Source organism: Apostichopus japonicus, chromosome 9, assembly GCF_037975245.1.
Source record: "Apostichopus japonicus isolate 1M-3 chromosome 9, ASM3797524v1, whole genome shotgun sequence".
NCBI lineage: Eukaryota > Metazoa > Echinodermata > Holothuroidea > Aspidochirotida > Stichopodidae > Apostichopus > Apostichopus japonicus.
The window spans coordinates 33,990,470-34,010,328 of record NC_092569.1 but is presented as its reverse complement, the minus strand read 5'-3'; the positions used below and the strand labels follow the sequence as shown (position 1 = coordinate 34,010,328).

The 19,859-nt window shown below is 38.0% G+C and overlaps 1 protein-coding gene across 9 annotated transcripts in view; it reads left to right on the top strand.

Annotated features, from left to right (window-relative positions):
* The window catches only part of LOC139974207 (ectonucleotide pyrophosphatase/phosphodiesterase family member 3-like), a 62,613-nt gene that overhangs the window by 9,128 nt on the left and 33,626 nt on the right, over positions 1–19,859 (top strand). For 6 of the 9 annotated variants that reach the window (XM_071981195.1, XM_071981194.1, XM_071981196.1 and 3 more), the window contains exon 2: positions 18,339–18,437. In XM_071981195.1, the coding sequence (XP_071837296.1) occupies positions 18,339–18,437 (99 nt within the window). Of the gene's footprint in view, positions 1–18,338; positions 18,450–19,859 lie in introns of all 9 variants that reach the window. The other 3 variants (XM_071981193.1, XM_071981191.1, XM_071981189.1) reach the window with 1 other exon arrangement.

Here is a 19,859-nt window from a genome sequence, read left to right as displayed (position 1 = left end):
CTCCCCTCTCCCTTTCATATGACACGAATGGGGAGGAAAAACTATTGCCTGCGGCCATGAAATAGTAAACACAATAAAGTGTAAAAACAGATAAGTGTGAGTTGGTTGAATGTAAATAGACTTTCGAAGTCTCTTTGAGCGAACATATTCCGTGAAGCACCCCCCCCCCCTCTCCCCCTTAACATCCTTTCCTCTCTACTGTTAATGAGTGGGAGCGATGTCGTAAATTTTAGCGGCACATTCTCCCATGTAAGAAGATGGTAAAATAGTAGGAAATCGAATAGATGAATAAACTATGAGGTATGAAGGGCCTTGGGTATGGGGAACCGAATCAAGTTGCCCTTGAATATTACACTTCGTTTGTTGAAACCTTCAAAACGAAGTTAGCAGCGAAGTTACCAATATTCTTAATTCCGAACACAACTTTTTATTGCATAGACCAGAACTTCCTCTAAAAGAGGAACAAAGGTCAGATCTTAACGAGAACGACTACACCTATACAGTAAACGTCTTGAATAAACGTGACCGTACACAATATACTTCAGTGTATTTCAATTCTCACATTCCTAGCTAATTTTACATTTAAAAGGAATTATTGAGAAATGATAACAACCAAAGGTCAAAGGTTACAATCCATACGCGAGAAGTAAACACACAACAGTACGGCTGCATTGGACTTGGTGCACGAATGATATGGACTGCCGCTGTGGCTCCTATTGCGCATAGCATGCAGGTTACCCCTTTGTGGAGCGAGTCTCTCAATTTTCCTGTCAAATTGTAGGCCCGGAATACCTGCGAGCGAATTTGTATCGTCCAGCTGTGTGAATTCGATCAAAATATGAGCAACATGACCGCCAAGTTGAGTCATATAAGATGTTTATCTGCTATTTCAAAACGTGGGATATGTTAACCAGGGTTGAGGAAATATATCTTATGATTATGATAAGCTAATCCCCAAGCTTACCCCCCATATTCTCTCATTAAATAAATGATGTTCTGTTATTCGACATGTTTGTTTCAATGGTTTTGCCGTAACAATATCATGACATTATGACGTTTTCTTTTAGTCGTAGTTCCTGGTTAAATAATAACCCCGTTTAGATGTAAAATGTCAGTTGTGAACAATGTCATGTTAACAATCAACAAACGTGTACAATTAACATAGGCTTGTGTATCTTAATCATGTTACAGCAGTAACAGCAACGGCTATTCTACTCAAATACAACCCATGGCGAGCGTCGTGATGATAACCAGGGTTTGCCCAAGGGCCTTTATGCAATTGAAATCCACCGCGGTCAATATTCTTTCTTTTCAGAGATAATAAATAAAGGCGGGACGGTGTCTTGTATTGTGGGAGTGATAAATGGGTGACAGACCAGTGTATAGGTTTATATTGTATCGGGATGAGCCTTTTGGATGAGAACGGATTACAATTGGAACCATGTTTTACTTAATCAGGGTTGACGCTACCGTTTCCACGGTTTACATACCCCATGGACATATCCACGCCAAGCAGCCAAACGTTCAAATCCTAATTTTCCACTCCAAGAAAACTGTGGGGACTTAAATATAGGCCTACTATGAATAAATTTTGGCATCGAAGGAAAATTAAGCAGTTACAATAAGAACATGACATGAAGAATTAGTTGTGTGGAAGTACAGTGCACCTTTAATTAATCCATAAATAAACATTAATCTTAAATTCTTAATTATCTATCAGAAAGAAAAAGTAAATCAATTTATGTCCTCGGTTGATTGTTCTTCGATGGCCAGATTATCGTATGTCAGTGATGTTACCAAATTATTAATGAGCAGTAATTACTGATGGCTCTCATGATCATTTAATTAACGTATTCCAGCTGTCCGCATCCTCAATCATAACAGTGTGAAGAAGTTGTGCTATTTATCTCTTAGTTGATCGGCATGTATACCCATTCAGCAAGGCAAAAGTAAATTAACCTCTAGGGACTGCTCCTTTAAAGTTGTTCTATAGGCCTATGATGTTTCTTCTCTGTATCCATATGCAAAGCTTAACGAAAAATATTTATTATATTTAGGCATACCGAGGGTAAGGGAGGAGGGGGGGGGGGCGGTCTGCAACTCACGAGCCCAGGTCACTTAACGGCGACCGGGAAACTATAGGATGAGAAATAATGTATTCTCATTTCATAGAGTATGAACGTAAAACGAATACTTAAAAAAAAGGTGGGGTTGGGGCAGGGGCAATATAATTGTCCCCGATTTCGTTCCCGAGGTCCCTGATTAGATTGTGTGTTCTTTCTTTCTTTTCTTTGGGGGGGCGGGTGGGGGGGGTGGGGGACTAAACAGCATCCGTCTCTTGGAGCATTCTCTAATAAGTAAACGCTTCCGTATCACTCTGCATGATATCCCGGATGTGATAAGCCAGTCATAGAAATGAGGCATGAAGCCAACAAGGTGTTAATGATCACTTGACTGTAATTAACAGCCTACCACAGAATATATATGACACACCATCAGGAAGAGATGAACCAGCTATATCCTACACCTGACAAGAGGGCTTACCTTCACTGTCATATTTATGTGGCCTCTGGCGAAATGGTCTTAGCCATATATAGCCTTCATAGCCTAGTTATAGCTGTGTCTTGGATATTGTAGTATAATGGTCGTTATAGGCTGCACAATGTAGAAGGAAATACCACGGTTAAACCAATTGTACCTTTCAAGTAGCACCAGATAAGCCTATACACCTTATTGAACTAGACCTATATCACAAAGGATTTGATATAGCATTCCCTTCATCACAATTACAATAAAATACGATTTAACAGAATTATATTTAAGAGGTTTAAATATTGATCTGAGAGAAATCAAGATGCATATCCAATCGATAGATTAAGAATGTCACCTTGACATTCTTCGTCGTCTTAAAGGTCATCAGTAGTTAAACTGCTATATAACTTGATAAAGGTTTTCATAAGTACGTTCCTGTTGGTTTCTGGTTCTGAAATTATTCCCACATCCATAGAGGCTAGGGGGGGGGGGAGGGGGAGTTCAATAATATCATCAAATATCTACGAGAAGAACACGTGCTCTGACAGTAAAATATTTGTTGAAGTTTTGATATGCGTGACCATTATGTCACTTTCTAGCATATCCGGAAATAATTATGACCCTTTAGTGAACCTTGTGGGGGAGGAGGGGGTGGTGGGGATTATTTCATGTATGTGGTACTGTACATAAAATAGGATGGTCCCCAGAATGTAAACAGTCTGTATACAAAAACCGTAAGAAGAAGGAGGAGAGAGAAATATCTTTTGTGTGTTAGCTCGAGTTACGAAACTACCACATGCTCTCATATACTTGTGGACATACATATTAATGCCATCTATTTGTGTTACACGGTAGATTCTTTCATAAGCACATTATAGTTGGAACATTAATGTATCGTGTGGTTTTCTCACCGTAATGCGCGACATGTTGGCACCAATTTGTATTGAAACCTTATCTACATTGCGTGACATGCACATGTGTTCCGTTATGAAACAGTTCCCCGGGCTTCAACTCCCAGAAAGTGATTATAACAGCGAAGACTCATACCATGAAAGTGCTAATCAATCGATGCAGTGGGCTAATTTATTGCATTTTAGTTTTCTTCCAAATTTGAAACTCTTTTCATTAACCTTTACGTCTAAATAAACCATAATCATAGTATAGAGCAGAGGGACTAAAGTTGAGGGATTGGGGAAGGGGTTAGGAGGGGGGAGGGGGGCTATCAGGCGCGTATCCAGGATTTTCTAACCCGGGGGGCGCGAATTACTATCTAAGCGGAGCGCCACCATCGGTTGGCGCGCAGCGTACAAGAAAATTTCTGGTTTTGATACCCCCCAGATCACCGGAAATAGCACTTCTCGGGCTTGAAAATGACCAACCAGATGTAGACTTTTGCCTGACAACCAAGTATTTCCCAAAATTTTTTTCCATCCATAACCTTTTTGAAGATTGTCACCAGTCACACATCATGTTCGACCTCATTGCATGTCCTATGGATCATTGCTTTTGTAGGTGATTCTACGTCACGGCCCACAATATCCGTCAGCCCCACTTTTCAAGGTTTTAAGCCCATTATTTGTTGAGAATTTGAAAATTCCCATTTCTCGTGAATAAAATCACTTGAAAACATACCCATAATGTTGCACAAAATTCAATCTATGGACAAGCAATATAGAAAAACCTCCTTGAACCCCTAACAGACAGGTCAAAATTGCACGAGTAGAGGAAAGTATGAAGAAGAATGTTGGTGAGGAAATTTTGGAAAATTCATACACAGTTAATTTATTGGTGTAGAAATATTGCAACCTCTTATAATGGCTATTATAAAACTTGGTTGAAGGAAACGAAAAATAGCAGATATTTCCGATATGAGGTATATCGAAACCGAATACTACACACATAGGCGTAGGTCCCGTAGGAGGCGGTGGCTGCAGCCCCCTCCCCCCACCCGCAACCAAAGTTTTCCCATCTTTTTTCGGGCACCTATACTGAAAGAAAAATAAATAGCAATGAATAGCTTAAAAATTATCTCCTTGGTAATTAAAATAAAGTTGTAAGCTTGGCCGACATTACTACTGTAAAAGAGAGTTTTGATATATTTTGAAAAATTTTGGCTTTTTTTTCGGGGAAGTCATTACAGCCCCCAAATCCAATTGGGCTCCTACGCCTTTAACTACACACATAGACAGTTTTTGAGGCTGTTCATCGTGGAACATGCATTTCAATGCTCACTGATATGATGTTATATCTGCTCTTTGCTTTACAAATTCGAACAGGCGTGTAGCGAGTAATTGCCAAGGGAGGGGCGAAGCCTGTAGGCAAACTATCTAAGCGAAGCGCCACCATGAGTTGGCGCGAAGCGTACAAGAAAAATGTTGGCCGAAAATGCCTCCCAGATCGCTGGAAATGACACTTCCCAGGCCTTGTAAGTTGCATCTAAGCATTGTCTATTTTGAAATTACTAGCGATGTCATAAAGAAAATTTGCTCGGGGGGGGGGGGCGGTCGCCCCTTCCCGAAATGCGTCATGTACCCCGACGACTCGGTCGAGTTCAAGACCAGCCACAGTTGGTTCCATATAGCACAATTGTTTAAGGCGTCCATACACACACACGCGTTATGATAGACCATATATAGTGTTTATATAGATACATTAGTGAAAGAGGAAAATGGAAACGTCAAAAATGGAGTTGTCGATGTAAGGGGTAGGGTGAGGCGCACACCCCCTCCGTAATCCTTGATCTGTCACTGGCTACCCTGTGTATATTATAGGGATCAGCGCTTTAACTATGACTGTTCCTCTTTCTCTTCCCGAGGTCTTGGCTATACTCCCTCCTTTTTTCCTTTTTCTCTCTTTTTTCTTCTCCCTTCTTTCCTCTCCTCCTTTTCTTTTTTCCCCCTCCTTTTCCCTCTTTTTCTTCTCTTTTTTTCTCTCCTCTTTTCCTTACCCGGGGGGCGCGCGCCCCCAACGCCCCCCCTGGATACGCATCTGGCTATCAGAGGAGTTAAGGGGGCTGGACGGAGGTGTTAAAACACACTAGTGTACAAATAGTCATAATTCAGCCGGAATCATTCTGAACGATTACATTGTTAATTCTAAGATTTATGTCGAAACAGGAAGCAGTAAAGCACGATTACCGTTGTTCAATATTGAATTATTGTAATATGATCCTTAAAACAAAGGTTTAAGAAATACATGTGACCTGTATCAGCTGTACAAGGGAATGTTACTTCCTCTTTACATACAATTGTACAATAACCAACAACTTTCGTTGTTGCTTCATCATATATATATATATATATATATAGGGGGAGGGGAGCAATGTAACCCACTAACCCGTGTGGGGTCATGTTTCCTTGCTTATAAAAACCACACAATCAAACGGGCACTTTCCGCTACAACACTTTCACCAAACCGAACGTGACGGGGATCCCCTTATTATGTTAGCGAAATCAAATATTGTCAGGACTGCGGTATGTCTGGCATTAATAAATCGCTTTACCGTGCGTTGACAGCCTAACCATATTACGGTTTAATCCGTACGCATAATGCTAGCCTACAGTCAAATCGTTCAATAAATACGGAGAGCCGTGCGCAGACAACTGTGAAAATAAACGTCAGTTTATGATAACTGTACCATATTCATCATTAGCCTCGTAGTACGGTATAATCCCTATACAACAGCTTGTTCTGTGTGTATGTGTCAATCTAGTGTGTGTCGTTGATTGGGAAGCATAGCTAACAAGACTCTTTAATTCCCACAGCGCTACTTAGCAAAAACGGTCTGAGGCATTTCAATTCATTAGGGATAATGATGTACGGTCTGTTGTAGCTTCCATACTGGAAGTGGCTGGTTGTTATAGCAGGGAGTTGTTATGGATCCATAACAACTCCCTGGTTATAGGGAGGGAATTTTAATAACGTAATTAAAGCACTTATAGTCTAGAAAACAGGTATGGTTGCAAACATGTTGCAAAACGTCGTTGATGTGGAATTTTCTCAGAATGTGGTGAAACAGAAGTTCACAAACGTATTTCAAAAATGTACAGACACATTACCACATGCTTAAATGTTAAGTGTTTCATTTAAGTAGGATATTCTTGTTCAATAAAAAGTCCCTTTTCAACTGTTCTGAAACAAAATGTGGTTAATCACTTACACCAGGGAGCTGTTATAGCTAGCCAAACAGACTGGTGGTAAAAAATTTAGGAAATGAAACAATAAATTAGTATTACACGAAAGATACACAATCTTGTATTAAATTGCGTTAAATAGTTAATATCTGCTGTACTTTGTTAGTGATATTGTCGCATATTCTACATGACCACACATATCTCTCACTATACATGAATAGATTGTAAGACCTTCCCACAAATTATGTGCAAATGTTACTTATGACCTGTATATAGAATGGTACAGACATTGACGCAATCACCTATACTGTAACTGGTATACGCGTATATGGCAAGCCATGTGGCCGAGCCGTATTAATTCGAATATACATGTGCCAGTTGTAGCCTACATGTGTAAAGTTTCGCTTTTTGAAGCGATCTCGCGAGCCCGCCAAAACATTGATCGTTGGTATATGTACACAGCAAGAGCGGAAATGTTTTTTTTCGTGTATATTCTAATTAATCCGTGCATATATTGGATTTAATCCCATATGTATTTTATTTAATACGTGTATATATTCGAATTAATACGTGTATATATTCGAATTAATACGTGTATATATTCGAATTAATACGTGTATATATTCGAATATATACGCGGATATAATTAAGCCATATGATTGGCTAATAATTTAAACGCGTATATATTCGAATTAATACGCGGATATATTATGCAGTTTTTGTCCCACATGGCTTGCCATACGCGTAATCCCACAACCACTCGCATAGGACGAGTGACACGCTACAAAGTACAGAGACCCCCGTATTGATCTCATCCCAGGGCAATAACTTACAAATGAATGTAGTGACCTTTGACCCCAACGATGACGTTTATTTGATCATTTAAATCATCGCTCCCGCAGTGAACGATGACAAATGATCTTCCGGTTATGAAAGATCACCGCCAGGCAAACGTTCCTATAATCTGATGGTTCATTATGTACTCGTGTTATCCTGTGTACCAAAACAATATTTTATTGGTCTTCAACAAAACTTCCTAGTTCGTTGTTATGTTATCATAGAACCTGCCAAAATGGAAAAGATGTGTAGTTAGGTGTACATGTTGTTTGCTGTAAGCTACCCTATACAGGAAGTTCTTAGAAATTCCTATATAGTTTTTTACAAGCCAGCTTATATTCTACAATTAACACCTTAGAAGTCTTGTGATCTTTGTATATATAGTTTAGTTAAAAATACACTGGAACGTTAAGCTAGGCTCCGAAGCACGCAGGATATGTTCGTTTGAAAATGGGTTGTTTCTCACAAGGAACTTTAGCTACTGAACTTGAGACGAATTCATATGTATCATGTTCATTCAATTCTGACCTAAATGTTAACATTATTACCATTTTTTTCACTCCAAATTGCCCCTTTATCTTGTGGGTAGTATCAAATTGTCCAATTCTATAAGATATCATGAAAGCGGTTCAGTCACGCCGCACTAGGAATGATCATTTCCATGGTTACACAGTATGCATGCCGGTATACTCTGTCCTATGGTATTTCTAACAATTATAGGAAATTGTCAATATCAGGGATAAGTCCTAATCCAAACCACAATTTGTATAGCTCCGTATGGTATAGCCCCCGGGAGTTGCTATAGCAACTACGTTGTTTCCATATAGCAACTGACTGGTATAGTACACGACAGGTTGCCTTCAATACTTAATATATTTGCAAAACCATGCAGCTTAAACAGAGCTAGGATACATTACATTCGTTGTTATACATATCCCTTAAAAATGTCAGTTGTTTATAACTTGTACACACATTTTTACTGTCATTTTGCGTTTGCAGTTTTCTCAAAAATTAAATATATCTATATAAATATATGAATTGCTATAAGGTTCCCACAATTTTGGAAATACTTTCCGCTCCCTAATGCATCAAGTTACAGTAGTTTTATTTGACTACCATTCAACAAACATGTTCTTACATACAGAGTCTTTCTTATATAGCATTAGAGTAAGTCCTATACATATAACTGCAAGTAACTTGTACAAATAACACTCAGCCTATAGTACACTTTTATTACTATAGTGAGTACACGACAGTGTTTACTATTGGCCTATACTCCGGTTGTTATTCCCATAAACTTATACCAATGTGAACTGTGATTCAGACCTTTACAATAGAACACGGATGTCCATTGTGTATTGTTTGTCTGGTAAATTACTAGAAATCAATGATTAAATTACTCATACACGAAATATGGTGTGATCTACAATGTACATTCATACAACTGGAATGCAAAGGGAAATATGCGTGTTACTTGTGTGTTTCAGATGAGATTAAAGAATATGCAAATCACACATGCTACCACATGCAAGTTACAATTTGAAGGGGTAAACATATATCATAAAACTATGAAATATAGGCATATATGTTGTGCATAAAGTGAACAATAAAGCCCGCTTTTAGGCTTGGCAATTGAAGAGCTCACTCACTATGTGTCACTGTGTGTGGCAAATAAATTTGTAACCAAACTCTCCTATATCCTTGAAATCATGGCGTTGTTAGGGCGATTATCGGAAGGGAGATACAAGAAGAGAGAAACATTTCTGCAAAGGGAATTTCGTCCAAAAGACGAGGATGTACCAATCTCTCTTGGAAGAACAAATAACGTCCCTATTATACATGCTAGAATAGGTTATAGAATGACTAATAGGAGTTACCGGCCTCGGAATAATTCTAGGATAACTGTTCCAAAATTACCTCCCTCCCCACACCTGTCTTTGAATAACGTGGACGTAGCTACGGGAAGAAGGTGGCGGGGAAGGGGGGGTGTATCACCCCAATAATTGGCTTGAATCTTCAGTAGTAGTCAGTGGCGTAGGAAGGTACTTTTTAGTGGGGGGGGGGGCTGAAGACTGATGGCCGGCCTGGGGGAGGGGTCTAAGGGGAGGGGTGTCCCCCTCCCCTTTGGAATTTTTTTATTTTGCATTTCCAGGTGGCCTCAGATGCATTTGGTGCAATATAGCACACTTCAACACCCACTCCATTTTGTAAATAAGTTTGCATTTTCACCTGGCCTTAGATGCAATTTGGTGCTCCAAATGAGATTTTTTCTAATTTGGAAATTAAAAAGGGGTTTTCTGACTTGCGAAGCGGGGGGGGGGGCGGAATGATACTTCCACCCCCAATATTTTTCACTGGAGGGGGGCTGGCGCCCCCCCCCCCCCAGCCCCCGGTTCCTACGCCCTTGGTAGTAGTTGGAAAATTGGTGGTCAAAAAGTGAAAACATGACAGTTGGAAAATTCAACATCTCTTAAAATGATTGAAGCTGATCGCACTCTTGACAGGATGATTCTAATTTCTGAGTCGATAATATTAGGCTATTTCTAATATTTCTAATTTTAGGCTTACAATATTACCAATTTGTCGAAATTCGAACATGCAATTAACCGAAATCTTGTTTCTAACTCTTTGAGACAACCCATAATAAAGTTGAAAATAAGGCAATCTTTACAATTGTCTCAATGGGGTCAATTGGCGTTCGATTTAGCACCTTAGCATTACTAAATACCCGGCATATAGCATATTTAAGGTACAGAATCTTGACAACCCACTCGTGTTATTCTGCCGAACATTTCGATAGGGAACCCCTCCTTTACGAATCCAACCAGTTGGAAAATTATGACTCATTTTGAAATACTATGATTCTACACCCCCCCCCCTCCTCCTCCCACAAATCACAAGACCCTATAGCAACGTCACTGGCTAGAAATTATCAATTTAGACTCCAAAGAGGTAAGGGAGCTGGCGGGGAATTTCCCATTTTAAACCTACCTTTTTCTTATGTATATCACGTATATGTTCCTGTTTGTATATCTTGTTTACATGATGCAATGAATGCACATGTGGTTTTAACGAACGGATGCTCGCTCCCTTGTAACAAACAGTTCTACACATCTACGTATATATTAAATAGAAACGCACACGGTAGTTTTCAATAAGCACTGTGCAACAGAAGTATGCCGAACCATATCTATTTTCCATATTTAATTTGCCTCAGAAATTCAGGAAATTAAATTAATTGTCTGCTTAACGTTTACTGCATTCATTATATGTTAAGCCCGTGATATCTCAAAGCATACACAAAAACATTCATATCACGATCGTGCATGCTTATATATATACGTACAAGCATACGTTGTTTTGTTTGTTAGCTCAATATTCTATACGTTTAAGTATTACATGTTGTTATATAGTAATATACGTGGAAATAATACTTCAATGCGTCCATATGCCTTTGTTATCAGCAACAACAAAAACCGCGTGTCTTTACAATAAATAGTCTCCATTATTCGTGGAAGTTTTTAGCTCGTGGAGACCGAATCGCATATTTGGTTTAATTATATAGACTAGGACAAATAGTGGCAAAGTCTGAAGTTATTATATATCAGCGAGAGAATAATGTAGTCATTGCATGTATAGCTACAGTATAAGGGAAACAGAGTTGGTTAGTGCATGTATGTATACGTAATGATTTAATAATATTTCATGTATAGCTACAGTGTAAGCGATACAGAGTTGGTTAGTGCATGTATGTATACGTAATGATTTAATAATATTTCATGTATAGCTACAGTGTAAGCGATACAGAGTTGGTTAGTGCATGTATGTATACGTAATCATTTAATAATATAAGGGAACGCACTGATATCAATCAATGGTTGTGTATAGTGCGTATTGAATTAATATTGTAAATGAGAAACTCTGTATGTAACTCAGATGATAATTGTACGATCTATTACAGTTTGGAATAAGGCTTTGACACAACCTCACCCCCTCCCCGCCCCCACCCCTCCACGTCCTCCATTTATAAATATATTAGACATCAACGGCCTTACACTAATATAGTGATTCTGATTACTGTATGTAATGAATACAAAGAAATGACCAATTATTGTTCATTTCTTTCCCAAGGAATAATGAAAAAGCTGGATTATAGGCAGTCTGCTTGGGTACGAGGTATTTCGTTTAACTGTAACAGGTACATTTGTATCTAGTATTTGGTAACAAGTTGGTATTTAGTACATGTTAGAACTTAATCAGGTTGCTTGTCTGTTACAACCGCATGAATTACTTGTTGTAGGCCTGTATCTATATGAGATACTACATAAGTTAGAGGGATGGTCGGTTTATGTTAGAGGAGGGGGTAGGGTGGGATGGAGTTAATTTGGAAACTTTCATGGGCCAACGTTTTTCATGAAGATATTTTGCTAATGGAACTCTTTTCTTGTTGCTGTTCCGGTGTACATATTGTTCCGTTGTATACTTGTGGCGGGATGGGAAGGGGGTAAGTGGGGGTTGTATACTTGTATCGGGGATGGGAAGGGGTGAGTGGGGGTTGTATACTTGTGTCGGGGATGGGAAGGGGTGAGTGAGGGGTTGTATACTTGTGGCGGGACTGGGGATGGGAAGGGGAGAGTGTGGGGTTGTATACTTGTGGCGGGACTGGGAATGGGAAGAGGTGAGTGGGGGGTTGATTGAATGATAAGTCAGCTCTTTAATCAGCGCCCTCACCCCACCCCACCTACCCAATCGCCGCTCGGATTAAGCTTCTGTCTATGAGATACGTGTTCGCAGTGCACATGCCACTCATATGGTACAAAAACTAGAACTATAAGGTGCTACTCCCGCCGTTTTTAGCGGTCCTATCCCCTCCCCACCCCACCTGTCTATTATAAAGTATAGCAGAACACATCACCGGTAATGTTTTGGACAAGTGAAATGTACACCGTTCTTAGCAGATCCATACAATGCGAGACGACCAGGAAGTTCTTCATTACAGTCTTGCCATGAATTTTTCCATCGCGCAAAATATGATTTTTTCCGGATATACCAATAAATTTGATTAATGAACGATTGTTACTGCAATGGTACTTTAGCAAATCTAGCCGATTGCTCTTGGTCACCCTTCCTTCATCTAAAAAGGTAGTGGTATCCGCAATAGGATATTGCCAAATAAACTCTATAGTAGCTGGTTATCCCTTATTTGGAAAATGTCTTCGATAAATGTAAGTCGATATTGTTCCCAAATCTGCTAAACTGTTAAATAGTGGTCACTCATTGTGTAAAGTGTAACCGACATTCCACTGCCATCCTCGAAGTAGATTTTCTTCTCAGACATATATTATAATCAGGTTCAACCTTCGTGAATGTTTGAAAATAATAACGATGGATGGTCAGAGCGGCAGGAAAGAACTAACTTATAACCAAATTTGTCCAAATATATATTGTTTAGCACCACGCTATAAATTTGGAGGCAATTTTTAATTACATTTATTTTGTATAAGTGTTCCCACTTGTTTTTGACAATTAAGCCTCTTCAGGCTCGTTTCAATATCCACTTCAATTAGGACTTATTATTATTGATTTGTAATGTTCACATGGCATTATATGCCTTTACAAACCGAATCTGTTCGAAGCTAATAAACTGACCATAGTCTTTGGCAGGCTATATGAACGTATAAGACTGTTGAAAAGAAAGTGTTATCAGGGTATATGAAATATGCCAGATGTTTAACCACAGAAGTGATACTGCAGTGTTCTAACCTGGATTAGTGGCGTTACGCCAGGAAACTGAGACGGGGGGGGGGGGGGACCACAGGACCCTTAGTGACCTCGAACCTAAAAAGACATGTACAATATTATGAAGATGGGGGAACCGAATCTCATTGTGCTATCCATTGTGCTGTCTCGTAATTGTTCACCGTTTTAAGTGGCCCATCTAATCCTTAGTACCCCGGCGGGCCTCCAAGTTAATCGATACGCCGCAGTCCGACTTGTATCAATTAGACACACTATTTTATCAGCAAAATTCAGTTGGTTTGAACAAAGTATGGCTATAAAATCTCTGGAGCATTCTTACCTATCTCGAAATACAATATAGGTTAACACCACAGGTTAGGCCTTAACTAAATGACAGGAATTATATTTATAACACAACAAACGAGGCTGACTGCTGTTCATAGCGTGGAAGTGTACAGACTTCAGTACATCTGTATATATACAATAGCACTAAATCTTATTTATAGACAGACCTATACACTACCAAAAGAAATGGATTTTGTATGTAAACTGTAATTCATTGGTTTTCACAGCGTTCCACAGTATCTGTACACTCGAGTATAAACATATACTGTATGTGTGTGTGCGTGTGTGCAGTGGGTATACCAGTAACACTAACAACATTTTAAGCCGTTTCATGGTTCGTTAGGTATGAATTCTTGTTAGTTTTGTAGTTAAGTCGTCTTTCAATAAGCGTGTGGTTTGATAAATTGCTGCTCATTTATGCTGGTCTATGGTTTTGACGTTGCTCAGGCTCTTTAGTGGTACTGAATCCACGTTATCGGGGAATGACTGCTTGTAACTCAGTGATTGGAACTGTTGTAATTGATAATGATAAGATGAGCGGGCTTAACAGATACAGGGTGACGCAAAATGGAACATTTATTGAAAGTGAAAACAAAAGATGGAAGTCAGTGAACAAGCTGAGATCGAACTTGCATCGATAATGGAATTGGATATATACGTTGAACAGTCAAATAAAAATAAAAATGTAAGGACAATAAAATGTACATGTCAATAATAACAAAATGATTATATTAGTTTAGTACTAGTGCAATAACACCACCTATAGAGAGAACACCATCTCTATACACGGTATTGTACTGTATTGTACTGTACAGTACTGTATTATACTTACTGTACTGTACAGTACAGTACTGTACTATACTATACTATATTTTACAGTACTGTATTATACTTACTGTACTGTACTGTATTGTACTGTACAGTACTGTATTATACTTACTGTACTGTACAGTACAGTACTGTACTATACTATATTGTACAGTACTGTACAGTACAGTACTGTACTATACTATACTATATTGTACAGTACTGTATTATACTTACTGTACTGTACTGTACTGTACAGTACTTTACAGTACGGTACAGTACAGTGTAGTACAGTACAGTGCAGTACTATACTTCCTGTATAGTACTGTATTGTACTGTACAATACAGTACCTTTACTTTACTATATACTGTACAGTATACTTTACAGTACGGTACAGTACATTGTACAGTAGTGCAGTACAGTGCAGTAAGTGCAGTACTGTACTTACTGTACTGCACTGTACTGTACAATACTATGCGGTACTGTGTACTTTACAGTAATATAGAGTGCTGTACTGTACTCCCCCGTCAACCACCCGATGCAATTAAGGAGAAGGGAGGGGAGGTGTGTGTGGGAGGCGGGGGGGGGGGGCGGGTACAGTTATATGTTTGAACGATCGTAAATTTGGTGTCACATTGAATGATCATATTGAACTTCGCATTATTGTTATTGTATACTTTTCTCCTCCAAAAAAAAAATTGAGCCCTCCTCTCTACTCCCCTGTCTTAGTTTATCCACACATCAAAAACAAAAGATTTTTGGAGACTTTACGTTTCAAGTATATCCATCTTAATGTCATCTTCACTCTATCTTTTAGTACATTCAACCCACCATTTCCTTCTTCCGCGGTAGCATTCCCTTTTCGATTCAATTTGGTAACTTCTGATTTTTTTTCTTGCGGTTATAGGGGTGATTTAATCAAACGTAGAATAGATAGTCTGTTACAGTCAAAGTAGATCAACAGGCGTAGTTAGTGTGTACTGCTGAATTAACAAATTCTTGACGGGTTTCATTCTAATATGCATTCGAGAATATCTCGAGATTTTTTAAACTTATTCCTAACTAATTGACTAAATTTTTATTTTTCAATATTTTCTATTCCAACTTGATTTGATTGGTCAACAAGTCACTCTAAGTTACTAACTTAATAATTATCCGTTTGTAATTAGTAACGTATTAGGCCTATAGTAGGCTATGGTCACCCAAAGGGAAAAGAAAGAAACTTTTAAAAAGAAAGAGAAGGATAAGTAATTAAAACATGTGGCCTGCTTAGGCAGTCATCTAGGTTTTATATCCATGAGCCTATATATGTTTACTATTGTAAGTTTATTCATTGGAACGTGTGTACCAATTCCGCGAAATGTCATTCTCCGAAAGTACCGGTATTACCGATATATGACGGTATGTTGGTATCAGTTTTCAAGCACACCGCCGGAGTTTATGTATGTGACGTACAGTATGAACTATTCAGTTCAGACGGACATGGTTTTACATGTTTTACTATTATGTAGCACCTTATCTAGGTATATAGTATATAGTTAATATAGCTATACATATTAAGGTTTCGAGCATTGGCACAGTGTAGTCTAGGCTACATTAAAGCCGTTTTCGCATTGATCTTAGTCAACAAAAAATTAAAATAACTTGTTATGCCCAAAAATGCTAGAAGATATTTTTGTAGGATTGGATTGAAAAGTAGTCTTACTAAAATAATTTAGAGAGTGTCTAACGTTGATGAGCTTTAGGGGGGGGGGGGAGTACCCCCTCCTTCTCCCCCTAATGGGTAGCTTTGTTGGACAATGGACATACATTATTTGTTTTCATTAATCTAAGAAGATTATGTTTATCCTGGAATGAATCAATTTTGCTGATATCATGCTCGGATTGTTTCTAAAGGTAAGTTCCCAATTGCTACATTTCCGTTGCCTATATATAGCAATGAGTGACTTAGCGTTATATGGAATGTGTTTCCGGAGAATATGACTGAACCTCCTTATCGAACAATAGATCAAGTTCAAGTCTAATAGCGCACATGGTATGACTTCCTCTGTATGGACCATAGAAATTACAAAGCCAAAACAAAACAAAAGAAAACGAGATTTTCCCGTGGTTTGAGGTTGGTTTTATAAAGAAAATTTCCTGAAAAATGTTGTGTGCATTTTTTGGGGCAATATCACATCGTCATAACATTTTCATACGACAAAGATATGAATTTGTTATATATTTGGTGATATTTTGTAAATGCTTGTATCAAAGCATGGTAAATAATTACATGACGGAATTCAGCTGAAATAGTGTCGTTTTTCATTTATCCAAAAAAATAAAAAATGAATTGCATTTTTTGATGAAATTCCAAATGCAAAGTAATCAGTGCAAACATACGCAATGCATGACAGTTCAATGATACATCAGCAAAAATGTTATAATAGGATTTACAACTTATATAAAATTCATTTACGGTGGATATTAGTATACTTAAAGCTGTAGCATAACTCAGGCGATGATTGCCGCATTAAGCCAAATAATTCATTTTCAAACAATTCTGTGAATTCCAATAAACATCTCATGGCAAATAAAACCAATTTAGTTTTGTGTCCTTCATATAAGTGGCGAATATTTCCACTCAAGTTATTCTTTATAAGATGTGATGGAATGAGCATAGACGAGAATCGTATGAAATTCACAGAGTTCAGTTTAAACAACACACATACACATGCACACACATACACAAACAAATATCTTCAGGCTTGGTACGTCAAGGTTTGTGAAGTCAAGTGCGAGAGGATTATTTATATAAAAATGACAAAAACATGTACATTCACAAACACCTTATGAGCAGGTGTGAAGCGATGATTTATATTGTTATTATTGCGACACATACTAAGGCGATGTCATGTACCAGTCGAGTGGAGCAAGACCAAAAACACACGAGATTCGCAGAATTGAATGAAGAGAAAAACAACTCCCGGTTATGATTCCTCAATTTTTTTTATAGTCGGATTATTTTAAACATAAAGTTGCGTAAGTGCATAAACAACTGTGAAGCTATGCGAAATGCTATGCTTTCGATAAGTAGGTTACACTGGAATGCAGGTATTGTGTCACGTGTTGAAATGATGTTCGCTTTGTACTGCAGAGAGGTATTCGCGTACGTCACAACATGTTAACATAATGAGTGAGATGTGTTTGGCAAACCAGGGAGTCAATATTGTATATGTGTTAATATGTCCACAGAGCGAATGACAAATGTCATATTGCTTACTTGTCACATCAAAGCTGTTGCACCTTCATTTTATTACCCACATCTTATGCATCCTTATAGATGAAAACAGAAACTTGTTGGTGTTTTATATAAAATGAATATAGAAAAAATCGATTCATTTAATCATAAAAACAATTCCACAAGTAGATCCCAAATCCATACAGAATTCGTTTTCTGGAAACATTATTATGTCAAAATATTTACAACTAATTATTAAGCATATATATTAAAAAAAAAACAGTGGGTTGGTTCGGGGAAGGGGAGGGGGGGGGGTAAGCGGTCGAGCAATCATTTGAAGGTGGTCCTTAAAATGATGAATGCCGTTAACCTCAATTGTGTCTTATCACGTTACATATTAGTGTCAAAAGGTGTTGCACACTTTGTGCAATGACTTGTAGATAGTACGCGTGGTTGTTTTCAACTCATGAAGGTGTTTCATCTAACTTTTGCGTCACGGGGGAGGGGGTGGGGTGGGGTGGGGCGGGGGGGGGTTGTTGTCCCATCTCCCTTAATATTATTCATCCCGTTGTAATAAATAATTTTTCGGTATATTACAACTTCTTTTCTTTCCAAAAATAATTTCCAAAATTTGATTTACTGTATAGCTCTTTTAATCGCCATTTATGAATCTAATTTCCAAATATCTTTCTTTATTCATCTACATTTTTTCTCCAATGCTTAGGACTTTGACGATGAGGTGGACACACACCCACACCGTATGAAAACGACATCAAAATCGCGGTTGGCCGATGATCCCGGTAGTGACCGGAGGAAAATCTATGTAAGGAAAATGGTAATTTATTTTACATGCATGCTTGCATTTCATTCTTTCGGGATCTCTAACAAGGGAACTACATAAAGAAAATAAACTATGAACATGTGTTATCATGGCGTCAATTTTACCAAAAAATCGGTAAATAATAGCGGATCCGAGTGAATGTCAAGGTTTTATATCATTGGTAGTGGTCGAATTGTTTCAAAGAACTGGAGTTCCCAGTTCAGTTACTTCTATATCATCTAACTGTGAGTTATGTTCAAATGAATATGTGGTATTCCAGTATTTCGATGATAAACGTATCCATAGTTCCAGAATAAAACTCAAAATTGAATAACTTGTCATTTCGGATCCGCTACCGGGCCTTCCACTTACAAAAGTATAGATCATTATTCCATGCGATGTATCACATATCATTGGCTTCTCTCTGTGACTTTTCTTTGCTAACACTCAGAAAGAAAATCACATAAATCAACCACGCGTTTCTTTATTAACCGAATCTTGTTTATATTCATGCTATTATTTAATTTTTCACCAGTCACCTATGTTATCGATCTGAAATTGTAAACAAGCTTATCATGATATATATTTATATTTAATTTTCATTTTCATCTTCGAAAATTTATTCTTACTGTCTAACCCACAACCGCCTTTTGTTTACCTCCAATATCTCCTAATTATAATTCAAAAGTAGGCTATATTTTATTAGTTGTCACAATTCCAAAAGGGGCATTTAAATCTTCGCTCACATGATATTACCAACCCTGATGTCATTGATAAATTACCACGTAACTCTCTGATGGAGATTAATGGTGAAATGGCGGTAAAACAAGTGTTTTGTGTTGTTTATGAAACCTATATCATGCTCATACCTTGTTAACTATTGGTTAGTTAAAACAAATGGTGTTATTGGTGTTAATAATGGTGCTCATTGTCAACACCGTCATAATATTAAACTGTGTGTAAAATAATGCAAGTTTATTCGCTGGTGCATGCAACGGCTATATAAACAACACATTGATTGATGCAGACACCGACATGGGAATAATTTGAACATTCAAAGACAGCGATATACCGTGCCTAATGACGTTGACGGTGTTAAACACTGACACCGCGATGTTCATAACAAAATCTCAATCGATCTGACACCATTTATTATATTGCAACACCATAGTCTTTTGTTTAACTTTTCTTGTTGGTACTAATATCTAACACATTCTAAATAGTGATATCCACTAAAATGGTGTCTGTATTATATAATATTAAAGTTTTTTTATCGATCGAACTGTGAGTGTAGTATAGCTGTACTAGATTCCGTGTTATAGAGGTACTGCAACTAGTGTCAAGTACATATCTGTCTTTCATACTCTTTATGACATCCATGCCGCTGAAACGTGTAGAAAGGGAACAGAAACAAGCTGATCATAA